Below are 27,445 nucleotides of genomic sequence, written 5' to 3' on the forward strand. Positions count from 1 at the left end.
AATTCTAAAGAGCACCTTTAGGATTTCACATGGAATTTTTTACGCATTTGGATTTCAAACTACTTCTCATGCATTAGGGCCCCTAAAATGCCAGGACAGTATACTGCCCTGGCATTTTAGGGGCCCTAATGTGTGAGAAGTAGTTTGAAATCCAAATGTGTAAAAAAAATGCCATGTGAAATCCTAAAGGTGCTCTTTAGAATTTGGGCCCCTTTGCCCACCTAGGCTGCAAAAAAGTGTCACACATGTGGTATCATCGTACTCAGAAGAAGTAGGGCAATGTGTTTTTGGGTGTATTTTTACATATACCCATGCTGGGTGAGAGAAATATCTCTCTAAAAGTCAACTTTTCCAATTTTTTTTTTTATACAAAGTTGTCATTTTAGAGAGATATTTCTCTCACCCAGCATGGGTATATGTAAAAAGACACCCCAAAACACATTGCCCAACTTCTCCTGAGTACGGCGATACCACATGTGTGACACTTTTTTGCAGCCTAGGTGCGCAAAGGGGCCCAAATTCCTTTTAGGAACATTAGACATTTGGATTCCAGACTTCTTCTTACGCTTTAGGGCCCCTAAAATGCCAGGGCAGTATAAATACCCTACATGTGACCCCATTTTGGAAAGAAGACACCCCAAGGTATTCCATGAAGGGCATGGCGAGTTCATAGAAGATTATTATTATTTTTTTTGGAACAAGTTAGCGGAAATTGATTTTTTTTGTTTTTTTTTCTCACAAATTCCCCCTTTCCGCTAACTTGGGACAAAAAGTTCAATATTTCATGGACTCAATATGCCCCTCAGCGAATACCTTGGGGTGTCTTCTTTCCAAAATAGGGTCATTTGTGGGGTATTTGTACTGCCCTGGCATTTGAGGGTCTTCGCAATCATTACATGTATGGCCAGCATTAGGAGTTTCTGCTATTCTCCTTCTATTGAGCATACGGGTAATGAGATTTTTTTTTCCGTTCAGCCTCTGGGCTGAAAGAAAAAATGAACGGCACAGATTTCTTCATTCACACCGATCAATGTGGATGAAAAAATCTCTGCCAGAAAAAGAGGGGAAAGGCGTCTGCCAGGACATAAGAGCTCCGCCCAACATCCAAACCCACTCGGCTCGTATGCCCTGGCAAAGCCGATTTCTCCATTCACATCAATGTGGATGAATAAATTATTGCCGGCATTTTATTTTTTATTTTTATACAAAGTATTTGCCAAAGCATATGAACACCTCCCCTCAGCTCATAAGCCTCGGCAAACATATATTTTTTACTGCAGAGGAGAAATCTCGTCTTGCAGCGCCGCATACACCGACTTTTGTGTAATCTGACAGCAGCGCAATGCTTCTGTCAGAATGCACATCAGTGCTGCAGCTGGTTCATCGATTGGTCCATCTAGAAGGTAAAAAAAAAAAACAGGCCGCAGCGCAATATATTAACATTAACTTTATATAACATTTGAACAGGACATTAACTTTTATAAACTTTATTGAACTTTTGGAACAGAACATTAACTTTTTTGATTACCGGTGATTTTTTAATTTATTTTTTTGCTTTTTTTTACCTTTATAGGACAAACCTCTCCTTCCCCATGGGACAATGTGCAAAGTGCAAATCGCCCAGAGATGTGACGAAGTACATTATGCACTTTGTCCCAGGTGAAAGGAGAGGTTTGCAGCAGCTCTGTGTGAAAGGGCCCTAAGAGCTAATAGTGTACCTGTGTGTGGTACTTCCGGAAACACTCCCCTAAGCATAGGACAGGGTGGTCAGGGCAGTCAGGACAGAAATAGCGGGTGTCACGCCTTATTCCACTCCTGCTACAGACACAACATCTTTTTCGGGGTGGCGCTTGGGTTGAGGTACCAGCAACGACATTGGGGAAATGTCGCTCGTGTAGACGGCTCACTGCACTGGTGGATGGGGCCACGGAACCTCCTGGATACAGGTGGTTCTCTATGATCTCTGCCAACCCAAAAACAAAACCAATAACCCCAAAGAAAAGTGGGAGACACACATATAAAATATATGTAATTTATTAAGACATGATCACATAAAAAACAATATATGAAACATAAGGCACAAGTGTACAGGAGGGGGGGAGACCTCATGTAAGGAGGTCAGATACAACCTCTCTCCCAAACACCCAGCTGGCAGGGAAAAAAAGATGTCACAGCCCTAGGTATACATAAGCATGAAAATTGTGAGAACTGTAGGTTCACTCAAAGTAACATGTACTGGTATGTATGTTAAATGCACAGAAAGATAAATGAAAAAATGTACAAATAGCACAAGGCAAACTAGCTCACCCAAAAACCTGGGATGGCCGCATAAGGTATGCACATAGCCATTGAACTGTACAATACAGACATAGGCAAGTGTGCCAAGTGCAGGTGGTAATAGAGATATAAAAAGTAATGTAACAACTACCCATGATATGCTGGACCCAGAGCGTGTGACCAAAAGCTGCACCTCGACGTAGCCAATTGAATTACAAATACAGACACCTTCTTATACCAGCGTCTGGTGCGACGGGACACTAAATAAGGAGCCAACATCTGGTCATTGAAGTCCATCCCTCCCATGAGCAAATTATAGTCGTGGACCGAGAGGGGCTTTTCAATTACACTAGTTGCTCGTTCAATTTTGTGTTAAGGTGGTCTATGAGGGGCGGAATTTTGTGGAGTCGGTCAAAAGCTGGGTGGCCTCTGGGACGAGAGGTGCTGTTGTCACTAAAGTGCAGGAAACGCAGGATGTTCTCAAATTGTGTCCTGGACATGGCAGCAGAGAACATGGGCATGTGATGAAATGGTGTATAAAGTGGAACCGGCACTCAGTCGGAGTACACGTGGGATTGTTTTGAATTAATAAAACTTTTATTAAATAATAACTATTTGTGCACTTCTTAAATGAATATAAAAGCATAAAAATAGTATAAAAATGGTACACACATTCAGTTCGAGACTTACAATAATCAAAAAGCAATCACTATTATGCTGTCCTGATAGTTCGCTGCACCATATATCACTGCATCCGTATCCCACTTGTTTAGTGTGACTGGTGAATCGCAGTCATCTATGGTCAAGCGGTTTGTTTGTAGGGCTATTTGTTTAGCTCCTTGTAGATTGACAATTTGAAACCAGTAGTTAGATAAAAAATTACTGCACCAGGTGCACAATGTGGTTTTCAAGCAGTAGTTCGTACTAAACAGTGTATCGGTCCTCTGCCATGATTCCCTTAAGGCTCCAAGTGTGCCACCCAAGCAAGATCAATAGTCCGATATGGTATTTCAAGTCCCACCTGTGTTGGTATCGTCACAGGGGTATGCCGTAGCTCCACATGTATTTCTATCGATTGAAAGTTTTACTCACTGTGTCCCGTATGGTCTCACTATGTGTATCCCGTAATCGGTTGCTGCCGTGGCGTCCCACGCTTCCACCTTTCTCCGGTATGTTTGTCTTACTTCCGGCTCTGTCGGGATCTCGCCTTTGATCTCGCGAGAATCTTGTTTCAGATGGTTGTTTCGTGAGTCCCAATACGTGTGTGTGAGTTGACTAGCGTTCTTCCCGTCTCTGTTAGGATTATCGGGTCTCGGTCCTTTAGTACATGGCCATGCACTGTCTCACAGGTAACGCCCAGGGCGGTGAAAGGGGGAACTATTGGTGTGGCTGAAGTTGGGGGCTGCCAATCAGGGTTTGCCAGCACCTCAGGGACTCTAGGGGCTCTATGGGCCTGTCTGTGCCGTGGCTGCGACGGGGGAACTACTGCACGTGCCACCATACCAGCTTCAACTGCCCTACTGGTGCTCGCCACTTCACCATGTTGTACGACAGTGCTGGTACTAGGTCCAGGATTGGCTGCGCTGCTGGTGTATGCCTCACCACGTAATCCGACAGCGCCAGCCCCACTCTGCTGCCCTTCAAGCGGATCCTGCGCAACCTGTGGTCTAGCAACATGGGGCCGGGTACGCCTGGTGGTATCAGGGACCTCAACCTCATTGTCCGAACTTTGGCTCAGACTGCCTCTGCTTTCTACAGGTTCGTATTCTGACCCACTGGATTTGTCAGATGAGGGTTCCCATTTCTCATCCGACTGGGTCAGAAGCCTGTAAGCCTCTTCAGAAGAATACCCCTTACTTGCCATTTGGTCAGCTGAATTTAGGGGGTATTCCCTGAGACTACCCCAGAAAAAAAGCAAGCCTGTCTTACAAATGGGAGGCTAGCGAAGTACCGGAAGCCGCTGCGATTGATAAAAAATATCAAAACTGTGGTGGGGTGGGCGTGGGTGAACGCACGTGTGGGCGACCGATCAGTACTGATCGGGCAAACACTGCGTTTTGGGTGGAGGGCTAGCTAAGGTGACACTAATAGGATTATAGATCTGACTGTGATCAGTTCTGATCACTTACAGATACTATAAAAGTACCAATGGTGATTAGCGATACTCTAATCAGCGAATAAGTGACTGCGGTGCGGTGGGCTGGGCGCTAACTGACGCTAACTACCTAACAAAGGGGCCTAAGGGCTCTTTCACACTTGCGTTGGCCAGATCCGTTGTTTAGTCCATTTGCCGGAATTACACGCCGGATCCGGAAAAACGTGTGAGAAAGCATCATTTTTTCATTCCGGATGCGTCTTTCCGGCTTTTTTCCGGAGATACGGATCCGGAAATCCTGAATGCAACGCTTGCGTTTTTTTCCCGTATCAGTCGTACGGATCCGGTATGTAGCCGGATCCGTCGAAACAGCGGATCCGTCGTGTATTTTTGAGCGGATCCGGTATGCAAAATAATTTCTTATCAGAAACTAATCTTATCACTAAATTTATAGTTGTACAACTAATAAAATATGCAAATATTTTGGTCTATAAAAATTAAACCTTTAAGGGACTAGCTCAGATTCTGCTTGGGATTGTCGCCAGGATGATGCCTGAACAAAAGTTTGCTTTCAAAGCCCTGATCTTGGTTTCAAGATGGAGGAAACAACAGCGAGATAGATGTCGTTGTCGTCTTCGTCGGTATTGGGTTCATCCAATTTCGTCAGCACGGATTATCGAAGGAGCATTTGAAGTCCTGTACCCGGAATTGTGTCATTATCCTGAAAAATTGAATAATTTTTTTCGCATGAACATGGCTAGCTTTGATGAGCTCCTAGACCGAGTATCACCAAGACTGGCCAGGATGGATACGTATTTCCGCAGGAGTGTGTCACCTACAGAATGACTCATGTTGACCATCCGGTAAGATAATGACATATACAGGTCCTTCTCAAAAAATTTGCATATTGTGATAAAGTTCATTATTTTCTGTAATGTACTGATAAACATTAGACTTTCATATATTTTAGATTCATTACACACCAACTGAAGTAGTTCAAGCCTTTTATTGTTTTAATATTGATGATTTTGGCATACAGCTCATGAAAACCCCAAATTCCTATCTAAAAAAATTAGCATATTTCATCCAACCAATAAAAGAAAAGTGTTTTTAATACAAAAATTCAACCTTCAAATAATTATGTTCAGTTATGCACTCAATACTTGGTCGGGAATCCTTTTGTAGAAATGACTGCTTCAATGCGGCGTGGCATGGAGGCAATCAGGCTGTGGCACTGCTGAGGTGTTATGGAGGCCCAGGATGCTTCGATAGCGGCCTTAAGCTCATCCAGAGTGTTGGGTCTTGCGTCTCTCAACTTTCTCTTCCCAATATCCCACAGATTCTCTATGGGGTTCAGGTCAGGAGAGTTGGCAGGCCAATTGAGCACAGTAATATAGGGTTGTTGCGCGTATCGAAATTTCGATACCCAATCGATACTTTTGTCCCGGTATCGATACGATACCGGGATTTCCGGTTTTTTCGATACTGGGCTGCGCTTCTGCGCAGTCTAGTATCTCTGAACATGAGCGCGCTGCTATCGGCGCGCTCATGTTCTCTCTCAGCAGCACGGGGAGAAGGAAGCTGTCCTCCCTCCCCCTGTGCTGCTGCCGCTGCCACCAATGAGAGGAGAGGGGCGGAGGAGGGGCGGCAATGAGAAGAGAGGGGCGGAGGAGGGGCGGGTGCACTGCGCCACCAATGATAGGATTATTTCCACACAGAGCGGCGCCCAGAGATGTCCCAGCACTCACCATTAGTCCTGGGCGCCGCTCCGTTCGCCTGCAGTGCCCCATTACTGTCTCCTCTCCTGCTCCACATGCTGCTGATTACTATCGGAGCGATGGGAGGAGACATCAGCTTCACTAGTGGGCGTTCCTTCTCCCTGCGCTGCGATTGGACAGCGCTACAGCCAGGGAGAAGGAACGCCCACTAGTGAATCTGATGTCTCCTCCCATCGCTCCGATAGTAATCAGCAGCATGTGGAGCAGGAGAGGAGACAGTAATGGAGCACTGCAGGCGAACGGAGCGGCGCCCAGGACTAATGGTGAGTGCTGAGACATTGCTGGGCGCCGCTCTGTGTGGCCTGATAGTGAAAGTCTGGACTCATATACAGTAGTCAGTCTTTAACACATACAGGAGGCGGGTGCCGGCAGCAGAATCGCATTGCCGGCACCCTGCCCCTGACAGGGAGCTGCGATCAGCGGCAGTTAACTGCCGCTGATCTGCCAGTACCCGCCTCCTGTATAAAGGGGTAGTTATCATTGGTGGTGCAGTGTGCCCCCCCCCCCCCCCCTCAACCCCCCCATCCCATTAAAATCATTGGTGGCACAGTGCGCCGGCCCCTCTCAACCCCCCAGTATTAAAATCATTGGTGGCAGTGGCCACAGGGACCTCTCCCCTCCCCCTCATTGGTGGTGCAGTGGCAGCTTCTGATCGGAGCCCCAGCTGTGTAAGCCTGGGGCTCCGATCGGTTACCATGGCAGCCAGGACGCTACAGAAGCCCTGGTTGCCATGGTAACATCCCTGATGCTGTGTGCACAAAGCACAGAGCAGCAGGGACAGTGTGAAGTCCTATTCACCCTGATAGAGATCTATAGTCCTACCACTTTACAAATCGCTAGTCAGACCACACATGGAGTACTGTGTACAGTTTTGGGCTCCTGTAAACAAGGCAGACATAGCAGAGCTGGAGAAGGTCCAGAGGAGGGCAACTAAAGTAATAACTGGAATGGGGCAACTACAGTACCCTGAAAGATTATCAAAATTAGAGTTATTCACTTTAGAAAAAAGACGACTGAGGGGAGATCTAATTAATATGTATAAATATATCAAGGGTCAGTACAGAGATCTATCCCATCAGCTATTTATCCCCAGGACTGTGACTGTGACGAGGGGACATCCTCTGCGCCTGGAGGAAAGAAGGTTTGTACACAAACATAGAAAAGGATTCTTTACGGTAAGAGCAGTGAGAATATGGAACTCTCTGCCTGAGGAGGTGGTGATGGTGAGTACAATAAAGGAATTCAAGAGGGCCATGGACGTATTTCTGGAGCTTAATAATATTACAGGCTATAGCTACTAGAGAGGGGTCTTCCTCTGGATCAACTTGCGGGATAACAGGCCGAACTGGATGGACAAATGTCTTTTTTCGGCCTTATGTACTATGTTACTACTATGTTACTATGTTACTATCAGGCTGAATAGGAAAAGGGATGAAAGATCCCAGGTTCTAGCCCCTAAGGGGGAAATAGTTATTAAATAAAAAGTGTAAAAACAAACAAACAGAAAACACTAAAATATGAAGTATAAATCACCCCCTTTTCCCAATTTCACATATAAAATATATAAATAATAAACATATTACATCGCCACGTCAGAAAAGTCCAAACTATTAAAATATATAAAAAAAATGAGGAATGCACGTGGCTTTTTTTGTTTATTTTTTTCGCGTGGTATCGATTGGTATCGAGTATCGCAATACTTTTTCATGGTATCGAAACCGAATCAAAAAATTGGTATCGCAACAACTCTACAGTAAACCATTTACCGGTGCTTTTGGCACTGTGAGCAGGTGCCAGGTCGTGCTGAAAAATGAAATCTTCATCTCCATAAAGCTTTTCAGCAGATGGAAGCATGAAGTGCTCTAAAATCTCCTGATAGCTAGCTGCATTGACCCTGCCCTTGATAAAACACAGTGGACCAACACCAGCAGCTGACATGGCACCCCAGACCATCACTGACTGTGGGTACTTGACACTGGACTTCAGGCATTTTGGCATTTCCCTCTCCCCAGTCTTCCTCCAGACTCTGGCACCTTAATTTCCAAATGACATGCAAAATTTGCTTTCATCCGAAAAAAGTACTTTGGACCACTGAGCAACAGTCCAGTGCTGCTTCTCAGTATCCCAGGTCAGGCGCTTCTGCCGCTTTTTCTGGTTCAAAAGTGGCTTGACCTGGGGAATGCGGCACCTGTAGCCCATTTCCTGCACACGCCTGTACACGGTGGCTCTGGATGTTTCTACTCCAGACTCAGTCCACTGCTTCCGCAGGTCCCCCAAGGTCTGGAATCGGTCCTTCTCCACAATCTTCCTCAGGGTCCGGTCACCTCTTCTCGTTGTGCAGCGTTTTCTGCCACACTTTTTCCTTCCCACAGACTTCCCACTGAGGTGCCTTGATACAGCACTCTGGGAACAGCCTATTCGTTCAGAAATTTCTTTCTGTGTCTTACCCTCTTGCTTGAGGGTGTCAATGATGGCCTTCTGGACAGCAGTCAGGTCGGCAGTCTTACCAATGATTGCGGTTTTGAGTAATGAACCAGGCTGGGAGTTTTTAAAAGCCTCAGGAATCTTTTGCAGGTGTTTAGAGTTAATTAGTTGATTCAGATGATTAGGTTAATAGCTTGTTTAGAGAACCTTTTCATGATATGCTAATTTTTTTAGATAGGAATTTGGGGTTTTCATGAGCTGTATGCCAAAATCATCAATATTTAAACAATAAAAGGCTTGAACTACTTCAGTTGGTGTGTAATGAATCTAAAATATATGAAAGTCTAATGTTTATCAGTACATTACAGAAAATAATGAACTTTATCACAATATGCTAATTTTTTTAGAAGGACCTGTATATTAATTTTAATTATTTATATGTGTATTTCATAAAAAAGATTTTTATAGCAGCTATACTAATCTGTATGTATTTAATATAAATATTACAGGCGGAAAATATATATTGATGCTTTCAAGTATAGAAAAATTTTACTCATAACGATATTTATGACAATTATAGTGATTCAGGCCATATCAAATTTGACAAATCCATAATCTAAAATTTTTAAGTATTTCAAATTACTAATCTAATATTTTATTTATTTTTTCTTTAGCTTTCTGGCTACCGGTGACAGTTTTACGTCGCTACACTATTTCCGGCTTGGGATTTCAACGATTTCAACAATTGTAAAAGAAACGTGTCAAGTTTTATGGGAGGAACTGCATGAGGAGTTCATACCTACTCCCAATCAGCAGAGATGGCTTCAAATTGAATTTTTTTTATGAGGTCTGTCAATTTCCGCATTGTGTCGGCGCAGTGGACGGAAAACATATCCGTATTATAAAGCCACCAGGTACCGGATCAGAATTTTTTTATTATAAAAAGTATTTTTCAATTGTTTTAATGGCCATCGCTGATGCTGAGTACCGGTTTGTGGCAGTTGATATTGGTGCATATGGCCGCACCAATGATTCAATGATTTTTAAAAACTCTTTCATGGGACGGAGCGTGTACAATCGGCAATTTGACTTTCCACCTCCTGAACCTATGCCTGGAACCGACAGTCCACCACTGCCATACGTCTTGGTGGGTGATGAAGCTTTCCAAATGTCTGGAATCCTGATTAAACCCTACTCCAGCCGTGGATTGGATGCCACAAAACGCATTTTCAATTATCGGTTAACAAGGGCACGAAGAATGGTCGAGGTCACCTTTGGGATCCTTGTCTCTAAATGGAGAGTTTTTGCTAAACCTATTCAGGTGAAGATTGAAACAGTAGACGAAGTGGTAAAGTGTGGGGTAGTTCTTCACAATTTCAATTTCATACTGACTAAAGAACCCGCCATTGAGCGAATAATCGAGGACAGCGAAATGACTAGTATTGAAACTTTTGGACCACGTGGTACTGTGGCGGTGTCCGCCATGCGAGATTCATTTGCTGCCTACTTCAGCTCAGATGCTGGACGTTTACAGTGGCAGGACCAGAATGTTTAAAATTCAAATTTTTTACTGTTGCTGTTTTTTCCCCCAAAAAATTATTCATTAATAATGTTTAATAACTTTTTCAAATATAGTAGTATGGTGTTTCTTTTTAAATAATTTATATTATTTTTACAAAAAAATCTTATCACCGCATGAGTAGCCACTATCATTGGCTGGCTCCCCAAGCGGTATGAGAGCATGTCAGGCCTTTATCCACTACACCCTCTCCCACCGCTTGTAGAGCGACAGTTCCAGTGTCTCTCCACAAGCGGTGTGAGAGCATGTCAGGCCTTTATCCACTACACCCTCTCCCACCGCTTGTAGAGCGACAGTTCCAGTGTCGCTCCACAAGCGGTGTGAGAGCATGTCAGGCCTTTATCCACCACACCCTCTCCCACCGCCTGTAGAGCGACAGTTCCAGTGTCGCTCCACAAGCGGTGGGAGAGCATGTCAGGCCTTTATCCACTACACCCTCTCCCACCGCTTGTAGAGCGACAGTTCCAGTGTCTCTCCACAAGCGGTGTGAGAGCATGTCAGGCCTTTATCCACTACACCCTCTCCCACCGCTTGTAGAGCGACAGTTCCAGTGTCGCTCCACAAGCGGTGTGAGAGCATGTCAGGCCTTTATCCACCACACCCTCTCCCACCGCCTGTAGAGCGACAGTTCCAGTGTCGCTCCACAAGCGGTGGGAGAGCATGTCAGGCCTTTATCCACTACACCCTCTCCCACCGCTTGTAGAGCGACAGTTCCAGTGTCTCTCCACAAGCGGTGTGAGAGCATGTCAGGCCTTTATCCACTACACCCTCTCCCACCGCTTGTAGAGCGACAGTTCCAGTGTCGCTCCACAAGCGGTGTGAGAGCATGTCAGGCCTTTATCCACCACACCCTCTCCCACCGCCTGTAGAGCGACAGTTCCAGTGTCGCTCCACAAGCGGTGGGAGAGCATGTCAGGCCTTTATCCACTACACCCTCTCCCACCGCTTGTAGAGCGACAGTTCCAGTGTCGCTCCACAAGCGGTGGGAGAGCATGTCAGGCCTTTATTTTTAGATAAGTAAAAAAAAAAACATAAAAGGACACATAAAAACATTTAACAGAATTTTATAAAATAAAAAAATATATAAATAAAACAATATTAATATAAAATTTAAAACAACAAAAATTACAAATCCTGGTATTGAGGATTTGGAGGAGGAGGAGGAGGTTGGGGGGTGGAAGGCAGTGCACGGCTTGATCCCTCTCCACCTTCGTATTTTCTGGTGGACACTGAAATGTGTGATGTGGGAGGAGAGACAGCGGGAGTATGCAAACGGGATGGGGGATTGGGTGAAGGAGTTGTCCGAGCCAGCGAAGAAGGAGTGGTGAAAGTTGATTGTTGAAAATAGTTAGGAGGAGAGAGAGAACAGTGGTGAAAAGGCTCGGGGGTTGTAGAATGGGGAGGTGGTTAAGGTGGACGGGTTGGAGTTTGCGGAGGTTGGAAGGGGTGAGGAGGTTGGAAGTGTTGAGGAGGTTGTGGTGGGGGATAGAAATGGGAGGGGGGATAGGTTGGTGGTTGGGGGACGGAAGTTGTGCGGTGTCTCAAATCCCACACCGCATCCTCCACCCTACGTCTGAACTCCAACACCTGGTCGGGCGTGAAGTCCGCCACCAGCTGATTAACTGACGACCAATAGGTTTGTAGCGGGCCCGGCTGAGAAAACTGCGCCACACACTCCCGCAGACTTCTCAGCTCGGCCTCCATGGCTACAATCCTATTGCTGTAACCACACAAGGTCTCATACAAGAGCCTTGTGAGGTCTTCATAATCAGCTTGGCGGCTTCTACCGGCCCTCTGGCGACGCATCAACGCCTCAACAAGTGGCGCCATAATGGCCATTGTTGCGTCACCAGAGGGCACCAGTAGAGGACGATTTGGGTCCTGACCAGATGCTGGACGAGGTGGAGAGGGATCCGTGGGTGGCAGCTCAGCAGGCACCGCCTCTTGATGACTTTCACAAGGAGGTTCTGGCGCCCGAGTACTGCTAGTTGTTCTGTAAAAAAAAAAGAAAAATTAGCATGTTTTTAAAATTGATTTCAACATTTTACCATTTTTTGGGGGGATTTCTTTACTTACCTTCGCAGCTCTAGGGTTCTACGTAGGAACCCTAGGGCAGCCGCATAGCGGTACGGCTGCCGGCGGGTTCCGCCAGACCCACTCGGGCGATTGACCTCCTCGTTATAGTCTTTCTTATAGCGGTCCCTTATTGAGCGCCATCGCACCATGACTGCCGTCTCTGAAAAATATAAAAATAAGCATTACTCTCAAATTACTGGCATTACCAAACTGCAGCCCTACAGCTGTTGCAAAATTACTACTCCGAACATGCCTGGATAGGGCATGCTTGGCGTTGTAGTTTTGCAACAGCTGGAGGACAGCAGTTTGGACATGACAGATAACTAATCAATTAAAAAAAATTAAGGATACTTACTGCAATCTTCCTGTTTGCCTTCAGTGAGGTCGTCCCAATCCGTCAGCATTTTTGCGCAAATCTCCATCCACAGACGCCGGGTCAGGTGATGGTCTGCATGGCGGCGGTCGGTATGGTCCCAGAGTGGGACACGTTCCTCCACCAGATGGATGAGGAGTTCATTGTCGATATAGAAACCGGATAATTCCTCCTCATCCGTTCTGACAGAGGCCCTTGAACCCTAAAAAAATGCGAAAATAATGTATTAATTTTAAAAAATAATTTAATAATTTACACATATGATATAACAAGATTCAATACCGAGATATACTCACACGTCCCCGACTGCCGCGTGCTCCCCGGCGCCTTGTGGGTGGTTGCTGACGACCTCTTGAGGCAACAGTAGGATTAGACTAAAATAAAAGAATATTTAAGAAGAATTAAGAATTCTTCTTAATTCTTCTTTTCGAAGAATTAAGAAAAAACACAATACATTTCTTTTTTTATTTTTTATTACCGATTCATGGTGTCCACCCCCGACTTCCTCCTCTCCCGCTGTCGGAGCAGGGCCGGAATACCTCTCCTCCGCTGACGATTGCTGTAAGAGAAAAAAATAAATAATATTTTGGACATGGGATGGGATAATAAAATAAAACTTTAAAACATGACATACCGTATCCAAGCGAACTCGTCGCCTTGGAGGAGAGTTCCCGGACTCACTTGAATAGCCTATTGAAACAATTAAAAATAATTAAACACTTGATTTTGAATCATTGAAAAAAATCCCTCAAAAATGATACTTACTGGACATTTTTTTTTTTTTATTTCAAGATCAGGTCTGTCTCCCAAAAAATATAACCTAAGAAAAATGAGAACAAAAAGATGAAAGTTAACACATTAATATTAAACAACAGTACCACCTTAACCAGGGGACTACTACCCCCAACATTCACCATGCAGTCACCCCAGTCAGCTGCAGTACCAAAGAAAAAGCACTTGGGACTGAAGCTGGGGTGACTGCATGGTGGGTGCTGGGGGCAGCATTCCCCAGGGGACTACTACCCCAACATCCACCATGCAGTCACCCCAGCCAGCTGCAGTCCCAAAGAAAAAGCACTTGTGACTGAAGCTGGGGTGACTGCACGGTGGGTGCTGGGGGCAGCATTCCCCAGGGGACTACTACCCCCAACATTCACCATGCAGTCACCCCAGCCAGCTGCAGTCCCAAAGAAAAAGCACTTGTGACTGAAGCTGGGGTGACTGCACGGTGGGTGCTGGGGGCAGCATTCCCCAGGGGACTACCACCCCCAACATTCACCATGCAGTCACCCCAGCCAGCTGCAGTCCCAAAGAAAAAGCACTTGTGACTGAAGCTGGGGTGACTGCATGGTGGGTGCTGGGGGCAGCATTCCCCAGGGGACTACTACCCCAACATCCACCATGCAGTCACCCCAGCCAGCTGCAGTACCAAGGAAAAAGCACTTGTGACTGAAGCTGGGGTGACTGCATGGTGGGTGCTGGGGGCAGCATTCCCCAGGGGACTACTACCCCCAACATCCACCATGCAGTCACCCCAGCCAGCTGCAGTCCCAAAGAAAAAGCACTTGTGACTGAAGCTGGGGTGACTGCACGGTGGGTGCTGGGGGCAGCATTCCCCAGGGGACTACTACCCCCAACATTCACCATGCAGTCACCCCAGCCAGCTGCAGTCCCAAAGAAAAAGCACTTGGGACTGAAGCTGGGGTGACTGAACGGTGGGTGCTGGGGGCAGCATTCCCCAGGGGACTACTACCCCCAACATTCACCATGCAGTCACCTCAGCCAGCTGCAGTCCCAAAGCAAAAGCACTTGGGGCTGAAGCTGGGGTGACTGCATGGTGGGTGCTGGGGGCAGCATTCCCCAGGGGACTACTACCCCCAACATTCATTTGCTGCCTCCTACATGCATCTACTATGTCTAGGACATAGTAGATGCATGTAGTTAATGTATTAAAAGACAAAACACACACTGAATACTCACCTCCAGGAGCTGAAGACACGACCTGTCCTCTCCCGCGCGGGTTGTCTGTGGAAGTTTGCGCCAGCCAAGACCTTCCTAGCGCAGGTGCAGACACAACTTCTGGATCCGTTGTTGCGTCGTAACAACTGAAGATGTTTAGGACGGATCCGGAATAATACATTTCAATGGGCTATTATTCCGGATCCGTTGATGCGGCAAGTGTTCCGGATTTTTGGCCGGAGCAAAAAAGGGCAGCATGCTGCGGTATTTTCTCTGGCCAAAAAACGTTCCGTTCCGGAACTGAAGACATCCTGATGCATCCTGAACGGATTTCTCTCCATTCAGAATGCATGGGGATAAAACTGATCAGGATTCTTCCGGCATAGAGCCCCGACGACGGAACTCTATGCCGGAAGAAAAGAACGCGAGTGTGAAAGAGCCCTTACCGTCAATACTAGTGGGAAAAAAAGTGACCGTTTGCATTGATCACTTTTTTCCCTTTCACTAGTGATTGACCAAGTGATCAAGGGGTTAATTGGGGTGATGGGGGTGATCTGGGGCTAAGTGTGTGGTGTTTGTGCACTTACAGAGATCTGTGCTCCTCTGCTGGGACCAACCGACAAAAAGTACCAGCAAGAGGAGCACAGAAGCCATTTAACACATTATATTTATAAATATAATGTGTTAAGAGGCTTGTGATTCGTTTTTTTGAAAATCGCCAGCCTGCCAGCGATGATCATTGGCTGGCAGGCTGCTGACGAACTTCTGCTGCGACTTTTGCCGGCCCACAATGCGCATTATGATAGGGCCAGGGGCTATTTATAGTATTCAGTATATTGGGCAGACTAGATGGGCCAAATGGTTCTTATCTGCCGTCACATTCTATTTTTCTTTCCATTGCATATCAGGTACAATGCCATACATTGTATTGCAACTGTGCTTGGTATTGCAACTCATTCACATACATTTGAATGGAAGTGAGGCATTGACCTAAGGATAGGTGATCAATATTTAAGTCCAAGAAAACCCCTTTATAACCATATACTTAGCAGTGATGTCCAACATAGTCTTGTGATTACACACCTTGATAATTGTATGCAAGGGAGCAAAAGGGGACCAAGGATGCCGGTGGCATGATGCAAATGAGAACTGACACAGTAAGCCTGTGACATAGTATATTGTTTTTTTTTACTTTTTTATGTCTGAATATATCTTACTAGTTATTATTTTACTATCCATAATTTGATAGTTGTTATTTTTTATTTGAAAGGGGGGTACCTGACAGCCCTGTTAAAGAACGTCCGGCTCCACGAAAGGCACCAGCAGGAGAGGCTCAGATTGCGGCTGCTTCTGCAGCAATTGCAAGGTTGGACTCAAAGCATGGAAAGGGAAAGACCCCACACAAAGATACTGTTCCTACCCCAGGTAAGACTATGCATTTAATATGAATAGTATGGTTTTGTCATGGATAAATACTATTTACTAGCGGTAAATAGTGAAAGGCCAGCAAAGAAGCCGGTTATAGGCTCCAATCTCCTTACAGCTTATCAAAGTAGTGAGTAGAGCAGAACCTGTGTAGCTTTGCTGCTCCCTCAAGTGAAATAAAAAAAAGTTAACACTTTATTAACGCCTCAATCTCCCTGTGATATCTCTCTATCACTCCCAGCTATAAAAATTTAAAAATATATATAAACTTAGTTATTTAGGAATTAGATTTAGTTTAGCTAGTTTAGCAGCTTGTAGTTTTAGTGTCAGTCAGCATCAGTCTCAGTTCAGTTAATCAGTCAGCGTCAGAGCACCATTGTCATTCACAGTTAATCCGTCAGCGTCAGAGCGTCATTATCAGTCACAGTTAATCCGTCAGCGTCATTGTCAGTCACAGTTAATCTGTCACTATCAGAGCGTCATTGTTAGAGTTATTCCTTCAGCGTCAGAGCGTCATTGTCGGTCACAGTTAATCCGTCAGCGTGTCATTGTCAGAGTTATTCCTTCAGCATCAGAGCGTCATTATCTGTCACAGTTAATCAGTCATTGTCAGAGGTTACTCCGTCAGCGTCAGAGCATCACTGTCAGTCACAGTTAATCCATCAGTATCAGAGCGTCATTGTCAGAGGTAATCAGTTAGCGTCAGAGTGTCATTGTCAGTCACAGTTAATTCGTCATTGTCAGTCATAGTTAATCAGTCAGCGTCATGGCGTCATTGTCAGTCAGAGTTAATCCTTCAGTGTTAGAGCTTCATTGTCAATCAGCATTAATTTGTGGGAGGAGCTAATCGAGGAACAGAGTAGGCATGCCTATGTACTGCCCTGAACCAACGGGCTGGAGTGTGCCCGGTGCCAGCGACGAGGTAAGGCCTAGATAAGTGGGCAAAGAGAACCGGCCTGGAGTAGGGTGCGATGTATTTATGGAGCATCATGGAACCCATAAAGCCCAAAGAACAAAGGCTCTGACAATCTCAACTCGCGGATTGTGAATGTACCCTGCGCAGCAGGACGACCGCCAACGACCACCCGCGGGCGACGCGTGCCGGCACCTGATGATTGGATGCCGTGGAAGCGGCCCCACGCGAGAGGAGCGCCCGGATGCTGTGCTAGGGTTGGACCCCAACCCTGCCGTCAAAGTGCGGACATTGGAGACAACTGGGCCGAAGAAGGGGGGCCTACCGTTAATTGGGAGTAACTGGGCGTCTACCGCGGGAGACTGGAGTGAGGCCAGAAGCCCTTGGAGCACCTTGGCGGGACACCAACAGTTGGCCGTAGGGAAGAACTCTACCTCGGTGGGAGGATCAGCCTGATTGGACTCGGTGGCTGGGATGGACCGAATGAAGTGGACCGAGGGTAGCTCGGTTGGCCGTGCTGCAGGTAACTCCCCGGGTCTTAGAGCCCATAGAACCCTAGGTACATGGCTGCTTTGGTGATGATGCCCGCTGGTTGCCCAAGGGGAGACTGTCTGGGGCTACCTGCCAACCTGCGGAAGCTCGCCTGGCACTGGTTGTCTACGCATCTGGACCGCCGCGCTAACCCTGAGGGTGGCTTGATGGCCTGATATGAAAATGGATTTGGCAGAGGGGTCGCCGAGCATCCACTGGTGTTGAATGCCGGCCAATACAGCTTGATGGTGTTGAATGACAGGTGGCGGTGCGTGTGGCAACAGGCCATGAAAGCCACTGGATTCTGCTGGAAATCCTGAGTGTTCCAGGCGAAAACCTCGGATCCTGAGCGATTCAGGCAACTGCGTATAACCTGTGGGAGAAAAGACCTGAGCGATTCAGACAAACGCGAACCACCTGTGGGGAAAAGACCTGAGCGATTCAGGGAATATGTAACCTGAGTGAATCAAGGAAAACACAACCTGGAAATACCGCCAACCTGAAGACAGGAAACAAAACCTGAGTGATCCAGGAAAATACGTAACCTGGGTGAATCAGGAAAACATACCACCTGGAGATACCGGCAACCTGAAAGACAGGAACATACAAAACCTGAGCGATTCAGGGAAATACCTAAACCTGATTGATTCAGGAAATACCTGACCTGAGCGATTCCGGGAATTGTAGAACCTGAGTGACTTAGGCACCCACATGACCCGAACGACCCAGGAACATGAACCTGGGCGATTCTGGAAACATAACCCAAGGAACTCAGGTAAATACATGAACCCGAGCGACCCAGGGGAATGCATGGTCCCGAGCGATCCAGGAAACACGTAAACCCGCGCGACTCCGGGAATTAGACCTGGGAAAATGGGCAAAAATGGCATTATGAGCCAAACCGGGAAATACATGGAACCTGAGAATCCGAAGGAACAGAAATGAACATGGTATAGAAAGGATCGCAACCTAACCGAATCAACGGACAGCGCCGCCAACTCTCCGGCGATACTGAAGACCTAGGAATGGTGGCTCGTGATAAATGAAGGAAGGCTCCGAGCTGCGGAGAAACGTTATGCCACCACTCGGCTGGAACTTACCTGAAACCCGGCACCGTGGAGCGACCGGGCATGGAGGAGCCCTACGATATAACTGAGGATGGATCGACATTCCGGTGGCCTGAGGCCCTGCTTACAAGAAAAAATAAGCTTGCGTCGGTACGAGACCCGGAGAGAGGTGCGATCTGGTGGCACTGGAAAGGGGCGATGGAGAACCGGGATGCAGCCTGGGCGTCATGGCCAACTGCTGGGTGATCCTGGACAGCCAGCATCAGAGCCCGAAGTCGCGCCGCACGCAACAACCTGCGGAGACAAAAATCCAGACGCAGGACACGAATCGGGTAACCAGGAATCAGCCGGACGTTGCTGAACAAATCCCTGATCGTTACAGGCTGATTCATGGAACCCGCGTAAATCGGGCGATGCCCTGACTCCTGAGCGGTTCAGACGACATGGAATCCTAAGCAACGCAGGCAATTATATGCACCTTCATGAAGATGACAGACATCTAGGAGGGTCGGGCAGTACCTTGAATCTGGTTGGACCTGGCCACTGCCTACTCCCTGGGAGAGCCGGGAAAAACAGAAGCCTGAGCGAATCAGGCCAACCTGACCTGCGTGAATCAGGGGAATACATAACCAGACTGTTCAGGAAAATATGCACCCTGGGAACAACCGACCTGAGCGATTCAGGGAACACACCGCACCTGAGCGATTCAGGGGACCTTACCCCTAAGTGACTAAGGGAGGTATAACACCCGAGCGAATCAGGGACCCGACCCCTGAGTCAGTCAGGGAAGAACGACACATGCGATTTTGGGAATACGGCACCTGAATTGGAGAAACATAACCCTGAGTGATTCAGGGAAGACATGACACATGCAGTTCTTGGGTAAAATGACACCTGCAATCTGGAGAAAACTTGACGCCTGAGCGAAGCAGGGAAGACAACCTGAATGATTCAGGGAAGACATGACACCTGTGATTTCGGGAACATGACCCCTGCGACCTGAGGAAAACATGACCACTGAGTGATTCAGGGATCTGGGAAGACATACTACCTGAGCGATTCAGGGAAACCTGACACTTGGGTGATTCAGGGAAGACATTACACCTGAGTGATTCAGGGAAGATATTACACCTGAGCGATGCAGGGAAGACATTACACCTGAGCGATGCAGGGAAGACATTACACTAGAGCGATGCAGGGAAGACATTACACCTGAGCGATTCAGGGAAGACATTACGCCTGAGCGATTCAGGGAAGACATTACACCTGAGCGATTCAGGGAAGACATTACACCTGAGCGATTCAGGGAAGACATTACACCTGAGCGATTCAGGGAAGACATTACACCTGAGTGATGCAGAGAAGACATTACACTAGAGCGATGCAGGGAAGACATTACACCTGAGCGATTCAGGGAAGACATTACACTAGAGTGATTCAGGGAAGACATTACACCTGAGCGATTCAGGGAAGACATTACACCTGAGCGATTCAGGGAAGACATTACACCTGAGCGATTCAGGGAAGACATTACACCTGAGCGATTCAGGGAAGACATTACACCTGAGTGATGCAGAGAAGACATTACACTAGAGCGATGCAGGGAAGACATTACACCTGAGCGATTCAGGGAAGACATTACACCTGAGTGATGCAGAGAAGACATTACACTAGAGCGATGCAGGGAAGACATTACACTAGAGTGATTCAGGGAAAACATTACACCTGAGCGATTCAGGGAAAACCTTACACCTGAGCGATTCAGGGAAAACATTACACCTGAGCGATTCAGGGAAGACATTACATCTGAGCGATTCAGGGAAGACATTACACTAGAGTGATTCAGGGAAGACATTACACCTGAGCGATTCAGGGAAGATATTGCACTAAGTGATTCCGGGAAGACATTACACTAGAGTGATTCCGGGAAGACATTACACTAGAGTGATTCCGGGAAGACATTACACTAGAGTGATTCCGGGAAGACATTACACTAGAGTGATTCATGAAAGACATTACACTAGAGTGATTCAGGGAAGACATTACACCTGAGCGATTCAGGGAAGATATTGCACTAAGTGATTCCGGGAAGACATTACACTAGAGTGATTCATGAAAGACATTACACTAGAGTGATTCAGGGAAGACATTACACCTGAGCGATTCAGGGAAGATATTGCACTAAGTGATTCCGGGAAGACATTACACTAGAGTGATTCATGAAAGACATTACACTAGAGCGATTCGGGAAAGACATTGCACTAGAGCGATTCGGGAAAGACATTGCACTAGAGCGATTCGGGGAAGACATTACCCCTGAGCGATTCAGGGAAGACATTATACCTGAGCGATTCAGGGAAAACATTACACTAGAGTGATTCAGGGAAGACGTTACACCTGAGCGAATAAGGGAAGACATTACACTAGAGTGATTCAGGGAAGACATTACACCTGCGTGATTTTTGGGAAGACATTACACCTGAGCGCTTCAGGGAACATATGACACCAGGTGGTTACAGGGACGACCTAACATCTGAGCGGATCGGGGAACAACTGACACCTGGGCGGTATCAGGAATGACTTAACCTGAGCGATTCAGTGAAGACGGGACCCTGGGCGATTTGAAGGCAGCCATGACGCCTGAGAGGTTCAGGAAGGGATGAGTATATGACAACGTAACCGCGTGATTTGGCCTAGGAGCCCGGGCTGACCGGGGCCTGCAACTGGTATTAATGCACAGCAGTGCGGGGGTTAAACGAGGCTGAAGATAATGCTTACAGTCAGTCAGTCTCTTCCACCAAGTCCAGGCTCTGTAGCCAAGAGTCTGGTCAACCGAATCCTCTCTCTGATCATCCTTCCTCCCACCAGAGGCTTGCCAAACGAATGATCCCACACTCAGATATTCCAAGGAGCTCTTTCCAGCTCCACTATTACATTTGGCCCTCGTGCCCAGCAAGCTTGAAGAAGGACCTGAGATATTGTGCCCTGATTCCCAACCTCTTGAGACTGTGAAGGCTCAAGAGGTTGGGAATCAGGGCACAATATCTCAGGTCCTTCTTCAAGCTTGCTGGGCACGAGGGCCAAATGTAATAGTGGAGCTGGTGAACGGCAATAATTCGTTCACGAGTTGGATGATGATGAGACACAGTTACCAATCACTGAGGTTGTGGTTATGTCATGTCAGGAGGATGAGCAGAGTGCGGAAGTGGAAGAGGAGGTGGTTGACGATAAGGTCACTGACCCAACATGGGAAGGTGAAAAGCCGAACGAGGACAGCAGTACAGAGGGGGAGTGATCCGCAGCACCGCAACAGGCTGGAAGAGGCAGTGGGGTTGCAAAATGGAGAAGTCGGCTCTCACCAAACAGGCCCGCAACCATTACACTGAGCACCTCCATGCGTAAATCTACCTTTCCAAGGGTAGGTGTTCTGCAGTATGGCGCTTTTTTGAGGAAAGTGCATACGACAAAAGAGTGGTAGTTTGCAACCTGTGCCGTACCAAAATGAGACGGGCCGTGAACACTAGCAACCTCACCACCACCAGCATGATCCGCCGCATGGCATCCAAGACCCCTAACAAGTGGGCTGAACGCCTGGTTCCACAATCTGGGTCTGCGGGTCACACCACTGCTTCCTCTTCCCTTGTGTTAAGCACTGCTGGCCAATCCCTTGTGGAAGGCGCAGGCCTGGATGCCCCTAGCCCTGCACCTGGACCTTCGCATTATCCATCAGCAACAACATCCACTTCCTTGTCCTAGCGCAGCATCCAAATGTCCATAACAGTCATGTGTATGCAAATGCAAATACCCACCCACCCACAAGGCCATAGCACTAAATGTGCAACTTTCGCTTGTGGACACTGAGACCTTCCGCAGCCGGATGTTGGTGGCCGTCCTCCGGTATGCAGTCCCCAGCCACCGCTTTTTTTCACGGTGTGCCGTGCCCGCCTTACACCAGCATGTGTCCCAGAACATCACCCGTGCCCGTCTCAACGCAGTTACTGGGAAGGTCCACTTAACCACAGACACATGGATAAGGGCTGGTGGCCAGGGACGCTACATTTCCCTGACCGCAAACTGGGGGAATGTTGTGGAGGCCGGGAGAGTAGTACCCTGTGATGGCACATTTGCTACCCACACCCAGGATTGTGGGCCCTAAGTTCATCAGGGTCTCCACCAGCAGCTATTACTGGCTTACTGGCTCCAACCCCCACTTCTCCTCCTCCGCCGCCTCCTCCTCCGCTTCCACCTCCAGCAGCAGTCAGCCATCAGTTTCTAGTTGGAAGCAGTGTATCACTGCTGTGGGTAAGCGTCAACAGGCCGTGCTGAAGTTGATCTGTTTAGAGGACAAACAGCACACCACCGCAGAGCTGTGGCAGGGTATAAGGGAGCTTTTATTTATTCATATTTTCCACAGATTATGCATTTCTGAGCCAGAATGGTTCCTTCCTCAGATCAGGAAATACAGAAAGGTACAAGTACACAGGGAGGTAGAATATGGATGTAAATAAGAGCAAGTGAATAAACATTAGTATACAAAGATGCAGCAAATTAAAAAATTGATTCAAACTAAAATTTTTAAAATTATTGGGGTTAGTGAATTGTTAGTGCCTTATACCAGTGGTGGCGAACCTATGGCACTGGTGCCAGAGGCGGCACTCAGAGCCCTGTCTGTGAGCACCCGCACCATGGAAAAAGACTAAGGCATACCAATATGCCTTAGACTTTACCCGCCATTCATCAGCGCAGGGCGCACTATGTACAGCACGAGCAGCGCACTAAATGTAGGCAGGTTATTATAGCCAAATGATAAAGTACATAGAAGATGTACTATGTTGGACTGTAGTATTCAGGGTAAATTGCCGTGTTGGCACTTTGCTATAAATAAGTGGGTTTCTGGTTCAAGTTTGGCATTCTGTCTCTAAAAGGTTCACCATCACTGCCTTATACTATGCAGTACTCACTAGAGATGTGTAGTATCTATAAAGGGCCCTTAGGTGTCAGTGGAATCCTCTGTGACAAAAAAAATGATAAAAGATACAAATAAAAGTAACACGGTAATAAGTAGAGATGAACAAATTTTCATATTTTGAAATTCGTTCACACTTGTTGGTAAAAGGTGAATTGCGTTATGGATTCTGTTGCCACGGACCATAACGCAATTCTATCACGGAATGCATAACGGAATGCCTTTAGAGGCATTCCGTTATACATTCCGTCATAATAGAAGTCTATGGGCTGCAAAACGGATCAGTTCCGTTTTCATTATGCAGGGAAATCCTCTAAAGGCATTCCGTCATAGAATTGAGTTATGGTCTGTGGTAATGGAATCCATAACGCAGTTCACCTTTTACTACCAAACGAAGTGTGAACGAATCTCATAAGCGGAAATTCGATCATCTCTAGTAATAAGTAACATGCAAAGTTACTATAAAATGGTTTCGGCAACCTCGTTAAGACCTTAAGGATTAATAGAACAACGTTTGTACATCCAGAATATGTCTCTACGTTTAATAAACTCCCCATTAAGTTGCCTTCCTCTTTACAACCCACTAGTCAGACCACACATGGAGTATTGTGTACAATTTTGGGCTCATGTACAGAAGACAGACATAGCAGAGCTGGAGAGGGAATTTGTTTCCCCTAAAATGTGGAGAAATGGATAGACGTATGTCTTTTTTCAGCCTTATAAACTATGTTCCTATGTTACAAGTTTGTAAACAAATTGTTTAAATTACAAAATGTTTTTTTTTGCTAGGTTATCTTTATTAACTTCTTGTCTTTTCATTTTGTATAGTAAAAGATATTGCACATAAGCAAGAGTTGAAGGTCAAGCCAACTAGTAAGGTAAGTTACAGCTGTAGTTAAAAAAAATATATACAGTATATTAAAGTTACTTTTGTTTCAATTTTATTCATAAATACAGTAGTAGAAGCAACACTAATAATCTTTGTAATATATCTTATTAGAGAAAAATGCCTCATTCTTTACTTGGGAACAAGAAGAAAGGACGCTTGACTGTTTCAGTTGAACGTATGGAAAGTAGGAGGCGCACTATCACAACTGGATGATTTGTATTTTTCAGGTTTATTGGTAGACAACGCGTTTCGGGCACTTCTGACCCCTTTATCAAGTGTAAAGGACACACCATATGCAAAATAAAAATATATGAATATAAATATCCATAAAAAAAATTAACTATATCATTGAAAGATGAAATTGATTAACCCCTTAAGGACTCAGGGTGTACCGGTACGTCCTAACTTTAAATAGGCATTCTGGCGCCCCAGGGGTTAATCTAAACAGGATGTCGGCTGAAATCATTCAGCCGGCATCCTGTCACAATGCCAGGGGGGGTCATGATGTGACCCCCCCGTGATGGTGATCGCAGCAAACCGCAGGTCAGTTCAGACCTGCGGTTTGCTGCGCTTTTTGCAGTTTCTGATCAGAAACTTTTGAGTGCCTAAAATAAAGATTTTTCACCCCCCCTGCACGATTTTATGCCTGCACATTGCTGACACCCTGGTATAAACGGCTGACATCTGTGCAGATGTCAGCCGTTTAACGCGGTATGGAAAAGGTTAACTGTCAGGGTCAAGGGGCTCCCTCCCGCTCCCATCGGTGGCTGCTGTGCCTTTGCAGCCCCCCGATGGAGAGGGAGAGAGCCCCCCGCAGCCTCATGCTTACCCTTCCCCGTCTGCGAAGTTGTGGCAGACGGGGAAGGTTCCCATGACAACAGGACGCCTTCTCAGACGTCCTGCTATCCATTGTGCTGAACAGATCTATGCTAAAGGCATAGATCTGTTCAGACAAAGTGTAAGTAAAATACAGTACAGTACAATATATATTGTACTGTATTATAAAGACATCAGACCCACTGGATCTTCAAGAACCAAGTGGGTCTGGGTCAAAAAACTATAAAAAAAAAGTGAAAAAAGTTAAGATAAAAAAAAAATTTATCACTGAATAAAAAATAACAAAATAAAATACACTACACATATTGGGTAACGACCTGATCTATAAAACGGTCATGTTACTTTGCCCGCACGGTGAACGCCATAAAAATAAAAAAATAAAAACTATGAGAAAATAGAAATTTTGCCCACCTTACTTCCCAAAAAAAGGTAATAAAAGTGATAAAAATTTTTTGTATGTACGCCAAAATAGTACCAATCAAACCGTCATCTCATCGCAAAAAATGAGACCCTACTCAAGATCGCCCAAAAACTGAAAAAACTATGGCTCTTAGACTATGGAAACACTAAAACATGATTATTTTTGTTTCAAAAATGAAATCATTGTGTAAAACTTACATAAATAAAAATAAAGTATACATATTAGGTATCGCCGCTACCGTATCGATTGGCTCTATAAAAATATCACATGACCTAACCCCTCAGATGACCACCGTAAAAAAATAAAAATAAAAATGGTGTAAAAAAAAAAAAAGCTATTTTTTGTCATCTTACGTCACAAAAAGTATACTAGCAAGCGATCAAAAAGTCATATGCACCCCAAAATAGTGCCAATCACACCGTCATCTCATCCCGCAAAAAATAAGACCCTACTCAGATAATCGCCCAAAAACTGAAAAAACTATGGCTCTTAGACTTTGGCGACACTAAAACATTTTTTGGGTTTTAAAAATAAAATTATTGTATAAAACTTACATAAATAAATAAAAATGTATACATATTAGGTATCGCCGCGTCCGTGACAACCTGCTCTATAAAATTACCACATGATCTAACCTGTCAGATGAATGTTGTAAATAACAAACAAAAAAGTGCCAAAAAAGCTATTTCTTGTTACCTTGCTGCACAAAAAGTGTAATATAGAGCAACCAAAAATCATATGTACCCTAAACTAGTACCAACAAAACTTCCACCCTATCCTGTAGTTTCTGAAATGTGGTCACTTTTTTGATTTTCTACTCTAGGGGTGCATCAGGGGGGCTTCAAATGGGACATGTGTCACGGATGAAGTTAGCAGATAGCTGGAACATATAAATAAACTAGCGACTGGTTTGATCCCAAACTAAGGAGCTTATAGGTGAGCCCTAAAAAAAAAAAAAGAGCTCTCGCTGACTGCTATGCACATGCAAGGGTCTGTATTGTCGATGATTTCATGCCCGCGTACCTAATACTGTATGACACCTGAAACCCTATAATAGTGAGGGGACACGACCACCGGCTCCCTGCACATAATATGGACGGAGTCAGGGTCACCTAGAATCAAACCATCAAGGAAACACAATAAAGTAAAAGACTTATCTGTACAAACAGCAGAAGCAGCCTCCATCAGTGAACACCTCATCCAGGAAGTAGTATAAACCGCAAAGTGAGGCAGTATGGGAGGGATTATAAAGGAAGACGATTAGTCGAAATAAGTGAAACCTGGCAGAACGAAAGGAGATGAGAAAGTGAAACTAAAGCAAAGAACATCATACAAGAGGTAGAGAAAAACGTCTGCCAGATCTTCTCACAGAACGGGCGGTGACAGTACCCCTCCCTCTACGGATGGACTCCGGACACTCAGAGCCCACCTTCTCAGGATGAGACCTATGGAAAGCCCTGATGAGACGAGTGGCCTTAATGTCCGCCACTGGGACCCACATCCTCTCCCCAGGACCATAACCGTCCCAATGAACGAAACGAGGTACTGAAGAGAACCGCGGATAATGCGAGAATCCACAATCCTAGAAACCTTAAATTCAAGATTACCATCAGCAATAATCGGAGGAGGCTGCAAAGAGGATGGTACAGTGGGTTGGACATAAGGTTTTAATAGGGACTTGTGAAAATCATTATGGATCTTCCAAGTCTGAGGAAGATCAAGACAGAAGGCAACGGGATTGATAATGGACAAGATCTTGTAAGGCCCAATAAACTTAGGACCCAATTTCCAGGAGGGAACCTTCAGTTTGATATTCTTTGTAGACAACCACACAA

The 27,445-nt window shown here is 46.0% G+C and overlaps 1 protein-coding gene across 4 annotated transcripts in view; it reads left to right on the forward strand.

Annotated features, from left to right (window-relative positions):
- UBXN6 (UBX domain protein 6) overlaps positions 1–27,445 on the forward strand; it is a 368,409-nt gene that overhangs the window by 43,708 nt on the left and 297,256 nt on the right. For all 4 annotated transcript variants that reach the window (XM_044306514.1, XM_044306520.1, XM_044306528.1 and 1 more), the window contains exons 2-3: positions 15,832–15,986; positions 24,292–24,341. In XM_044306514.1, the coding sequence (XP_044162449.1) occupies positions 15,832–15,986; positions 24,292–24,341 (205 nt within the window). The remainder of the gene's footprint in view (positions 1–15,831; positions 15,987–24,291; positions 24,342–27,445) is intronic.

This window comes from Bufo gargarizans, chromosome 1 (genome assembly GCF_014858855.1).
Source record: "Bufo gargarizans isolate SCDJY-AF-19 chromosome 1, ASM1485885v1, whole genome shotgun sequence".
Taxonomy (NCBI): Eukaryota; Metazoa; Chordata; class Amphibia; order Anura; family Bufonidae; genus Bufo; species Bufo gargarizans.